This window comes from Chionomys nivalis, chromosome 7, assembly GCF_950005125.1.
Source record: "Chionomys nivalis chromosome 7, mChiNiv1.1, whole genome shotgun sequence".
Taxonomy (NCBI): domain Eukaryota; kingdom Metazoa; phylum Chordata; class Mammalia; order Rodentia; family Cricetidae; genus Chionomys; species Chionomys nivalis.
This window is the reverse complement of record NC_080092.1, coordinates 94,158,970-94,171,114: the sequence shown is the minus strand read 5'-3', so window position 1 is coordinate 94,171,114 and position 12,145 is coordinate 94,158,970. Positions and strand designations below refer to the sequence as shown.

General features: G+C 51.3%; 1 protein-coding gene across 1 annotated transcript in view; it reads left to right on the top strand.

Annotated features, from left to right (window-relative positions):
• The window catches only part of Sdk2 (sidekick cell adhesion molecule 2), a 278,134-nt gene extending 268,362 nt beyond the window's left edge, over nucleotides 1-9,772 (top strand). The window contains exon 45 of the mRNA XM_057775509.1: nucleotides 8,027-9,772. Coding sequence (XP_057631492.1) covers nucleotides 8,027-8,380 — 354 coding nt within the window. The 3' untranslated portion in view covers nucleotides 8,381-9,772. The remainder of the gene's footprint in view (nucleotides 1-8,026) is intronic.
• The last annotated feature ends 2,373 nt before the right edge of the window (nucleotides 9,773-12,145 follow it).

Here is a 12,145-nt window from a genome sequence, read left to right as displayed (position 1 = left end):
TATCCTGGGTTCTCAGTAACTGACTCATGAGGAACCTTGGTACCGAAGATAAAGAGTTAACTAAAGGAGTGCTGTGTGAGGGAGGGCTAGGGCCAGGCAGCGGTGGGGCACAGCACCAGAGGGATCTCAGTGAGTTCGAGGGCAGCCTAGTGTAGAAAGCAAGTTCCAGGGCAGCCAGGACTGTTGCACAGAGAAACCCTGTCTCAAAGAACAAAACAAAACAAAACAAAAGGAGGAGGGGGAGGGGCTAGGCATGTTGTTCATTGGACAAGAGTACTTACCTAGCATGCTAAAAGTCTCCCAATCTGTCCAGTCAGTGAGACATCTAAAGGAACCAGACATTCATTTCCACTCCCTCTAGGTCATGTTTACAAATAACTTGTAGAGTTTCAAAAAAAAAAAAAAAAAAAAAAAAAAACAGGAAGAGGAAATATAATCAAGCCCACCATTAAAATGATACTCCCATCTCCCCAGAGGGCTGCAGTGGGGATATATTCATTCGAAAGGTAGCACTGGGCTGTGATATGATGCCTAAACCTGCAAGGAGTCCACTCTGTCTCTTAGCACCCTGTGTCTGGGACGGTCCTTAGTAACCCTTCACCCGCACAGGGCGGGTAGTGTGGTACACTGAGCAAGATGAAGTTGAGCCACGCAGCGCCGGGCTCCTCACAGGCTCGGGAAAAGGCACAAAGTGGGAATCAGGTCTTTCAGGTTTTCACAGTGTTCTTGAAAAACCAAGCATTTGGCTTTAGCGCCACTGTAGAGAACCCAGGTTCCAGGGGGCTGGGCTAGAACCCTGGCATCTCAGAGACAGGAGTGCCTGGGAAGACACCGAGACCATGGTGTAAGAGAACACCTCCCCATGTGTAGCCTTGCCTTGCATCCCTTAAGATATAAACTATTTGCCTGGCTGCTGGTAAATAGCCAGATGCCCAGGTTCTTAAGTGTCTTCAAAGGGACCCCAGGCAAGCAGCTTTGCCGCTCTGTAATTACCAGGAACACGGACCCTGATTCATCTGGGTGGCTTTCTTCTATTCTAGGATTGGCAGCCATGGGAACTGTTTCTGCATTATCCCAGGGCTTAGGGCAACTCCAGCAGAATCATAGAGGGTGGGGCTGTCTCTGATTTCTCTCAGATTTTCCTGCCTCTCTGGTCCTGGGAATGGAACTTAGGGTCCCCCTAGTAAGAATTTTACCTCTGAACCACATCACTGTCCTCTGGCTCGTTTCCTGAAACTACACTCAGGTCATGGAGGTGATGGAGACATGGCTGTGACCGCCAGGTGCTCCTTCGGATCTGCAGGGTTTAGACCTGGATGTACAGCAGCTGACCTTATCCCTTGGACACCCTTGTTACACACATCTGGGAACCCTCCCTCCCAGAGCTCTCTGGGTGATCAGTCAGGGTCAAGAGTGTAACATATCCACCCCAATGATAGTCCTGGGTAGATAACAGATTCGGTCCCTGAAGATCAGCAACCACTCCCCCTCAGTGTCACTGGCTTTTAGAGAATCACTGCCTCTTTGGGCTGTCCCCTCCCCCAGGTCTCCTGTGCATGGGCGTGTATGGGCAGCCTGGCTTATACTGTGAGTCCCGTTCTCCACAACTGGTGTGAGCGCATTCTGCCTCTCTCCTGTGAGACAGCCATAAACAAAGCATCCATCTGATTTAAAAATAAACATAGATGATGAGATGCAGTGTGAGAGAGACCGCCAAGTGTGATGCGGGCAAAGGGTGAGAGGAAGAGACTTGACTCTTCCCAAGGACCCAGGGCCGTGCCTCTAGAGATGCTAGTGAAAAGAGCCCCGAGCACAGTTAAGGCACGCGCAAAGAGATTTGCCTGTGGCGTGTTTGATGGACTGTCTCAAAATGCAGCCTGGCTGCGTTCCAACTCCATTTTCAAAATAACAGTAGTAAAAAAGCACCGTATTTAGCACACAAACACATGCCAGTGGAAAAGAAACGCCAAGCTCACCGCGCGTGCCTTCTGATTTTGAGCTCCAGCTCCTAGCAGTTTCATGGTCGGGCGGCTTCAAGCTCGTTTGAAAAGAATTAAATCTATGTGGAAAAGTATAAAGAAAATGTGTTGGACCAATCATATCCTATATGACATTTGTTGAGTGTGTGGAACACTTACTAGTTGTCAGGATGGGCTCCAAGAATTGGGGGTAAATGATACCGCTGGGTCCTCAGAGTCCCTAGGTGGTACTGGTGGCATTATGACCACTTCTAGACTAATACAATAATTGAAAGAGTGAGTGGGTGGTGGGGGTATCACACATATATAACCCCCCAACAAATCCAGAACCCCCTAACTCCCTTTTATACCTTCCCTAGTACAACTTGACGTAGGTCAGGCACATTGAGGAACTCAGTGCTGACTCCCAGTCTTTGTGATGTCCCTGTTATGGTCTGGAAGGCTACCTGTGCATAAGTAACCACGTATTTCAATTCTTGCCCAACCGTCACGGGACCAGAATGACTAACTGTAGGAAGAAAGGAATGTCTGAATGTCTCTCTGTTTCCTGTAAGGTTTGAGGAAGTTGAAGCAAGGAAAAGAGACCTGGGGGAAAGGTCACTGCCCAAAGGCATACAGTAGAGGGATGCAGGGGGTGGGGACAAGGGTCCCAGAAGAAGCTGGCATTCAGTCTGGTGTGTCCATGTCTGGGCCAGGCACAGAAGGAGCCATGTGGGTCTGAGTCAGGTACATGGTCCCCTTCCTGCATGGCCTCTGCCTGCTGCAAATGTCTAGGATGCTTCTGTCCGGTTTTGTTTCTTTGTCCATCGATTGGGCCATCCCTGGTATAGGGTCAGCTAAGGCTTTGTCTGTCTCTCATTCTCCTTAGCCCAAAAAGAAAGGTCTCTAGGGCAGAAAAGCTTGCGATGGCTTTTCCATGCTAAGCCACCTGCCTTGTGCATCTCATTTAGCGTCCAACAGCCCCACCGTGATAGTGGGTTGGTCTCCCACATAGCACTTGGGAATGCCGAGACTTGGAGATAGAGATGTCAAGCATCTAGCTCCTGGTCACAGAGCTCAGGAGAGCAGGTCACTGAGACTCCGTCTACATCCTGCTGACCCTGAGGACAACATCCACTCCAAACCTATCTCAGGAAGCTCCCTCAAGGCCACTGACCACAGACATCCCTGACAGCTAGGCATCTGTAGGCCATCACTTTACCTGCAAGGGCACAGGTTGGGAATTCACATTGACATTGTCTAAGCTGATATTTTTCAAGCTGTTTTCCCTCGGGGAACCCAGAGGTCTGACAAACGATCCTTCAAGGGAACATCAGTGGAGTCCTCTGACTTAGGAGCCCCTTTAGCATGGCGTCACCCTAGCCCTGCAGAAGGCAGCAACTCTGCCTTTGAGGTCAGCACATCCAAGGGGCAGGGGCAGAACTGTGCCCAGAATCTCTCTCTCTCTTTCTCTCTCTCTTTCTCTCTCAAATATGTCTCAAAGTCCTGGGTCGCTACATCCTACACCTTTGGAGATGAGCAGAGAAGCAAGGGGCTTTGTCTCCTCTTTTGGGTTTCAGCTTTTTCTCTGGGGTTGGCTTTCCATCTGGGTCCCTCCCCCACTCCTATCCCCCAGCCTGGCATCTGCCCTCCTGCTCATGAGACCCGGGAATAGCTGATTGAACAGCTCTGAAGAGCTGTTAAGAGGCCAGGGAACTGAAGCAGTCACTTGATGGCCTGACAGGCCGGGCCCTGAAAGCCCCCTTTGTGCTTGCCCGCTCCTGGGAAGCTGCATTCAGTTCCTGAGAGAGAGCAGAAAGCTGTCATTGGAGCCCCTGGTCCCCGCGCTCGTTCTTCTCACCCCCGCCCCCACCCTGAGAAGAAACAGATGTTCAGGGAGGTGGAGGCGGGAACTGCTCTGTTTGTCTGAGGCAAAGACCACCCCCCTTCCTCCTTGGCCTTGGGGAGCTGGGGGGAGGGGCTGACCAACAACTCCGACCCCACCTCCTGGGCACCCTCTCTTCTAGCCTTCCCATCTGTCAGGGCCACTGTCCCAGAGGGCCAGGCATCCAGTAGGTGCTCAACAGAGAGCCTCTGCTGGTCTGTGACCTGAGGTGATGAATGGGCTTTCAGATTTGGCCCCAGAAGAGCCAGAGAGGACCCACCCCATCCCCAAACCAGGCCCACCTACTGTGGGTTAGCAGGGGCGGGGTGGCTGCCCCGTTCTGGTGACATCACTGAAGCAGCCTCCAATCCCTGGCTGCTCCTGATCTCTCCGAAGGGGGCTCTGAGTCCTCCCACTGAAGCGCCGGCCCTGCCCCAGACTTTCTCCCCAATAGTACCATTTACTTTCTTTTACCCTTGCCTGCTTTGACTCTTTTTGACTGATTAGCCACAAGCTACCATTTTACAGACCAGTCCCCCAAGCTGAAAACCTGAGTGGCAGCTACAGTCATGCTGGCTAGGGCCGCGCCACCACCTCTCACCCCAGAGGCTCAGGCATTGTAGGAGTGGCACACACTGATCTGGAGCTTTCCTCAATGACTGGACTATAGCATCTATCCCACTCGAATCCCCAAGACTGCAGCCCCTGCAGAAGGCAGCAACTCGGCCTCTGAGGTCAGCACATTCAAGAGGCAGGGGCAGAGCACTGTGCCCAGAACGTGGTCAGGTAGGATGGAGCCTCTGGTAGCCCAGATGAGGGAGGGGATCACTTCCAGTCTCTTAGTCTCTGAAGAACCTACCTCTGTCCTCAAAATACACACACACACACACACACACACACAAATGTATGGACTGTGCCTTCTGGAGGAGAGATACCCTACCCACCCACCACCCCCCACCCCACCCCCACCATCACCCCCAGCCTCCCTCCTCAGGGCATTATTAGCCTGGCCTCAGCATATGGAACCCTCCTGTCTATATGTCTTTTGTTCTGGGTAGGCAGCTGGGCAGACACACACACACACACACACACACACACGCACTCACCGCTCACATTGTGCTGCCTTGAATCCATGGAGAATTGACTGAGGGTCTGTCCATTGTAGGCTCTACCCTCCTGGGGAAGATGGCTACTGAAGAGGGCTAAGGGGAGAAGCTGAGGCTGCAGGGGTGGGTAGGAGGGGAGGAACAGAAAGGAGGGGTAAGCCAGAGAAGTAAATTAGCAGATGTCTGGGGAGCATTTGTCTCCCTGGCAGGCGGGAGGGGGCTCTCATTCCCCTCTAGGAGCTCCAGGTGGGAGTAAGGGCAAGAGCAAGTGTGGGTTTCAGAAAATCAGGGTGATCTGAGCTGAGGTCCCAGCAAAACCCTCCCTCCCTCTCTCTCTGCACTTCGTCCACTTCAGCACTCAGCAACAGCCCTTGCATCACACATTCCCTGCGTCAAACAACAGGGCTTCAGCACACAGTCAGTACATAGTACCAGGGCCTGTGTGCATCAGCAGTACTCACTGGGCCTCAGCATCCGCGTTCCTTCACATAGCATCGGTACGCACACAGAACAGATGCTTACACGGCATCAGTACCCATGCAGGTACCCATGCAGCATTAATACTCACATAGTAGTCACAGAATCAGTGCTCAATCACATAGCATGAACTATCACTCAGCACCAGTACCCATGAAGCATTAGTACTCACATAGCACCAGTGCCCTGCAGTAGTAGTGCTCATGCATCAGTACTCACCCAGCACCAGTGCCCTGCAGCAGGAGCACTAGTACCCACGTAAGATCAGTACTCACAACACCAGAACCCATAGAATCAGTACTTGCACAGCACGGACACTCACATGGTGACGGTTCCCATGCTCACAAACACCAGTGCTACATGGTGTCCGTACTCTGGCAACATACACACGGAGGCAGCCTTAGCATTCTCCTAGTGGAAGAACAGAGGTGTGAACACTCATTACAGAGATGCCAGGCCAGCAGCTCCTGCCTCCCCAGGAGCCTGAGAAGACACCATAGCTTTACCTCTCTTGAGGGTCTAGATGTCACAGAAGATTTTGTCCCTAGAACACTTCGTGCGTTCCATCTCCTGTGTCTCAGGGAACAAAGCCACCTCCAATTTCTCCACTGTCAAACAGGATGCAGTGGGTCACCCCAAACTCACTGGTGTTGGCCAAGCTGGGTTTTGTTGGCAGCACTCTCCCTGACAAGCATGTTTTCCTTAGGTTGGCATAAGTAGTGAACTGGGCAGCTAGGGACACTGGTGGGCAGGAGTGAGGAAGGCAAAGCATGCGGAGGAGCCAGGCAGCCTTGGTGGCATCCTCTGAGCTGCACGTCGCTAAGTGTGCCTTCCACCATCCGAGCTGGTCTCTTCCCGAGTCTCCATCTGTTGTCTTATTCCTTCTCAAAACATTGCTGGAAGCTGGGGGTGGGGGAGGAGCGGGTGATATTTTTAGTTCTACAATTGGGAGTTGACAATTCAGATTGACTTGTCTCCTGCAGAAGACGCATGTGCACAGAACTGCAGAATGTCATGGCGGAGTTAAGAATAATTGAATAGCTTATGGGGGGCGGGGAGGACCTCCAAAGTCATCACAGGAGAATTTGGAGCTTTTCTTGGCAGTTAAAACTCTTTCTCAAGTGTTTCTGTGATTCGCATACATATGAGTGTAGCAGCCCAGAGAAGTCAAAAGAGGGCAAACCCAGGTCCTCTGGAAGAGCAGGAGATGCTCTGACTGCTGAGCTATCTCTCCAGCCCCGTTGACATGATTTTCATGATGATTTTCTGACTTTAGCTTGCTTTTACTCTGAATCATGTATTCAGGGTGGGCACCTGCATTTTCACTGCCCCCGGGGTTTCCCAACTCTTAATCTAGCTCAAACTTAATCTCGTCACAGAGTACAGGGGTGGCCCAGGTTAGAATGTTTCTTAGGGCTGGAGAGATGACTCAGTGGTTAAGTGGTTCTCTTTCTGAGAACCCAGGTTCAATTCCCAACACCCACATGATGGCTGGCTCTCAACTGTCCATAACTCCAATGCCCAGATTCATTTTCCTCTTCTGACCTGTAGACACCAGGCACACACATGGTATACAGCCATACATCTAAGCAAAACACTCATACACATTAAATCAATCTTTTAAAAAAATTGATAGAAAGCATCTTGTCATGGATGGTGAGGGTTCAGAAATGGAAACTATCCTTAAAATCACTGGGCTAAGTCAAGGACACCAGATGCAGCTGGGCATGACATGTGTGATTCCAGCACTCAGGAGGCTGAGGCACGAGGATTGTCAGACCCTTGAGGCCAGCCTGGGATATATAGTATGTTCTAGACCATCTTGGACTAAACAATGAGGCTGTTTCTCAAAAAACAATGAACTAAAAGAAGACACTAGACATAAAACTATGTAGTGTGGCCCATCAGTATGGAGAATTCAGAACAGGTAGGTGTTCCTGAAGAGAAGTGTGGTTGTGTTGGGGAGGTGGGGGGGACAGGGAAAGAGGGCTTAATAGATCCAGGGTTGTACTTTTGCGTGATCAAAATACCTGGAGCTGGATAGACCTAATAGCTCACAATGTCACAGACTGAACAGTGCTGAATGGCTCACTTTAAAATGGTTGACTTTATGTTAAGTGAATTTTATTTCAACTGGGAAGAATAAAGGGTTTGATTGTGTTGGTCTGTCTGTCTCGGTGGTGTGGGTCTGAAATCCTAGCTATCATGAAGCTAAGCAGGAAGAATACAAGTGAGTTAAAGGCCAGCCTAGGGAAACCCTGTCTCAAAATGAAAAACTAGAAAGGGGGATTGGGTGTGACTCAGCGGCAGAACACTCGCCTAGCATGGGGGAGGCCCTGGTTTTCAAGCCTTAGTACCACAAAAGGAAAAGATGGCCTTCTGGTCCTGGACAACACTTGATGGTAGACCTCTCAAACTGACTCTCCCTGAAGCGGGGAGGGGGACATGAAGAGACAATGTGGTAGCCATGGTAGCGAGGGGTTGAGATGTTCAAGATCCAAGGCCTGAAAGGGGCAGAACCGAGAATGGAGCCAGAATGCTGTGCCTTTGATCCCTGACCTCACAAGGACACTGACACCCCTGGTTCTCTGTCCTCCTAGGGTAGCGACAGCGAATACGAAGTGGACACGAACCCCCAGAAAGCCCACTCCTTCGTCAACCATTACATCAGTGACCCCACCTATTACAACTCGTGGCGACGCCAACAGAAAGGCATCTCCCGGGCCCAGGCCTACAGCTACACAGAGAGTGATTCTGGTGAACCTGACCATGTCACTGTCCCCAATAGCAACAGCACCCAGCAGGGCAGCCTTTTCCGGCCCAAGGCCAGCCGGACTCCAACGCCCCAAAACCCCCCAAACCCTCCAAGTCAGCAGAGCACCCTCTACCGTCCCCCCAGCAGCCTCGCCCCTGGTTCCCGGGCACCCATAGCCGGGTTCTCCTCCTTCGTTTGACATCAGAAGAGGAAATAGGATGAAAGAAACGACACCAAAATCCTCCTTTGACACTTCTCAAAATGCCTGCCAGAAAATACACAAGAAACCCCCACCAAGACATCGGATCAACTTTTCACCTCTCGAGTTTATTTTTCCAGAGATTCCAGGGCCAGCCAAGCCGGTGTGGAGGAGGCAGGGGAAGAAACCCATGGGACTTGGACGTGTGTGACCTGCAGCAGCTTCACATCCTTGGGGTCCATTGTGCAGTGCGGAGGGCTGGAGACCAGTCACTTCTACCGAGGACAAAGAGGCTTGGGACTCTGGAGAGAGGGGGCTATAAGGCAGGTGGGGCTGAGAGATGGAGATGCAGCCAACTTTACCATTCCCTGTGGGCTAGATCTTGCTATCCTTGCTCCTCTGCAGAAAGGATGGGTGTCCCCAGAGGTGAAGCCTGCCTATCGTCTCCGGCTCTCCCTGGCAGGTGTCCCATGCCTTGCCAGCCTCCTGCCCGGCCTTAACACCCTCCAAGGGCTCACCGCCGTTGTTCAACTTCTCCACCAAGCATTTGGTTTATCTGGGGAAGGGGAAGAAAAAAGCAAGGGGTGAGAATCCACTTAGCAACTTCCTCATTCCTAAAGAAAAAAAAAGCAATTTAAAAAAAATTGTGAATTCAAGGAAAGAGGGCCTGAGGGCTGGGAGAGAATCCTTACACAGCTGCGTAACTGAGCCCTGCCTCCTGTCGTTTGGATTCACTTCCCTGAATGCAGATAAGGAGAGGTGACATCTGGGAATGTCCCCTAAGGTGCTGGCTCCACACTAGGGCAAGCGTTAGGGAGGTGTCCTGCAGGAAGTCAGAGGTGCAAGGACTGTTTTCTTCCCATCCACCAGCCCAATACAGAGAAAGAGAATGGGGTCAGGGTGTGGGGGCTTAGGATAGGAAGCTCAGCTCAGGCCCCCTAGCTGTGTAGGAAGGTTGTATGCTTAGATATACCATCCCACGCCCTCTGAATGTACACCTTCCTGTTAACCATGCACCTGCCCCCATGAGCCTGTAAGGAAAAGGGTCCAGAAATCCCTCCCAAGAGGGTACCCTGGGATTTCTTCGCCCAGCATTTTCACTTCAAGATCTGTGCGCCCCGTATCTCCTCCCACAACACACAGGTGCCCAAAGGGTTGCCCAGTCCCAGGTCCTGAGGCTTTACAAAGAATCAAAGATCACTTGAACCCCTTCTAACATCTCCCAGGCTAGGTTCAGAGAAGCCAGAGCTGGGATGGACCCATGAGGGGCCAGACAAGAAGCTCTGTCCGAACTGGACACGGCAGTTGAGATGCCTGGTCAGCCAGGAGAGGCGGGTCAGATAGGATCGAGGGACAAGAATAGCTGTTACTCCCTGGAATGTTCTGGAAAAAAGCCACGGGGGGGGGGGGTACTGGGGAGGTGAACTTCACTTCAGCTTTAAGCGTCTAAGGCAAGGGTTTGGGGAGGAGGTTTTCTGATGTCCTGGGATGGCTGAGGTCCTTGGGGACACTAAACAGCCCCCTGACTGAGGCTCAGCCTACTGCCAGGAATACATGACTACCTCCTTCAGAGGCTCCAGTGGGGCATGTCCAGTTCAATAAAGGACCAGCTTTAACACTGAAGTTACTCCTGGCCCTATCAAGAGGCCCAAGGGGGGGAGCCTATGGCTTTCCTCAGCAATCCCTAATTAGTCACTGCTATTTCTCACTGGTCAGGGAGATGTGAGTCAGAGCTGGGATAGGTGGCCGAGGAAATGTCTGAAGCCAGGTCAGCAGGCAGGTGACCCAACTGCTGTTTGTGAACAATGGCTTTTCTCAGTGACCTCTCCTAAGCAGGTCCTAAAGATCCTAAGCCTTGTTCCCCAAAGGACAACAAAGGGCCAGAGGCCTTGCCCCCCTGGGGAGTCAGGTTCCCAGGGCTACCTTGGACTTTGTCAGTCAGCTGGACCCCCATCCCTTCAGCATCTGGCATCTCCAGAGCCACACACATGCAGACGCTGCCTGAGCTCGCACTGCCACGCTTACTTTTCGTCCTTCATGACTGTTTCAAACAGCTTCATCTTTTTTTCCCCCTGTCTTTAGAGGCTTTAACCATTGAAGGGTGTTCCCAGTTTACATTAGGGAATTATTAGCCTAGCCCAGCCCAGTGAGGGAGCGTTATAGAGGAGGCAGGAATTGGTGTTTTTTTTTTGGTGTTTTGTTTCTTTAAAAAATATTGTGTGTGTTTGTGTGCACGTGTGCGCGCTTGTGTGTGTGTGTGTGGTGTTGCACATGACAGCAATTTTCCTTTGCCTTTAATGAATCACCTGGTGCACTGAGATCCCCTCCCCCTTCTGTGTGCTCATTGGAACCCTTGCTAATGTCCATGTGCACATGCAAACGTGTGCTCGTGTACAAGCATGCAAAGATATTCAGAGAACATACATGGATGTGTGGTAGCAAAGGGCCTCTTGCCATGCTCTCTGATGTGCCTCATCTCCAAGAGGCATGGGTAGCCTGGGTCACCGGCATTTCAAGTATCACTGGGACTTATTGCCCAAGCAGCTGGGTGCATCATGAACTGTAAGCCCTTGATGAGCCTAGGATAAAAGTCTCCCTTCAATCACTACCTGCCCAGGGGGATTATTGCCTCCACCGCCCCAGTCACATCTGGACTCCTAGTAGGTTTCCAGCTGTGGAGCTCTGGGTTGTTTTATGATATCTCCGGGCCCATGTTTACATTTCTGCTAGGCAGTGGAAGGTCCCAAGAATTCCACCCAGACATTGTGGTGGGTGCCCACCCTGTGTAAGGCGGAGCTTTCAGTCTCCTCAGCCATTAAGACCAGGGTTACTGTCTTGTGACTCTGTGAGAAACAGGTTCACAGAAGGACATGCCGAGCTTGTCCTTTTGGTGTTGCCTCTCTGTGCCCTGAGGAAATCTGCAATGTATTCAGAAGCCCACGCTTAGCATGCTGGGGCTGCTCTTTCCTCTCCTGGCAGTGCCTCCTGCATTCTTGCAGGCTCTGCACCCAGATTGCCAAGACTAACCAAATAGCTGCTCTGGGTTCCAGAAGCATCTTCCTCCAGAGAGCTGCAAGGAGTTTACAAACCCACGCTGCCTCTCCCAGGCCCTCTCCACCCCAAACCCGACACTGCCATGAGTCAGAGGGAGCAAGAAAAGAGCCAGGCTGCCTCGCCAGCCCATGCTCCTTGAGGCCTTTTGTCTTTGTTGTCCATGCCTGTCCTGGACATCTTTTCTAAGGGTGCCAGAATCTCGCAGTAGGCGGGCCTAGGCAGGGACTCCCCTCGCCTTCTCACATGGCACAGGGAAGGTGTCACGTTGTGCAGCCAGCCAGGTGAACCATCGGCAGGGGAAGGAGGGGACCCATGAACAGCCACCACCAGCTCCTGAGTGCCTCTGTGGTCCCAAACAGGGACACCAACCCTAACCAACACCTTGAGCACAGGTGCCCCACCCCTTTGGGACAATCCCCCGCTCCTCTGTTTCCATAGAACCAAATCCAAAGCATTTAAATGTGTTACCTTTCTTCACCCATATAGACTCCCAAAACGAAACTCCATACAAATCTTTATTTTTTGATTTAAAAGCTATAATGAAAAATAATGGGGAGAGTATTCATTATGGCAGGTGTCTATCTGTAAGAAAAAAAGTATATATCTATATGTCATATAGCTTGTTAGCAAGTTTATTTTTTAAAGGAAAGGTAAGAAAGATTGATTTGAAATATATACCATGAGAAGTCCCATGTCCTGTCAAACTGTCAG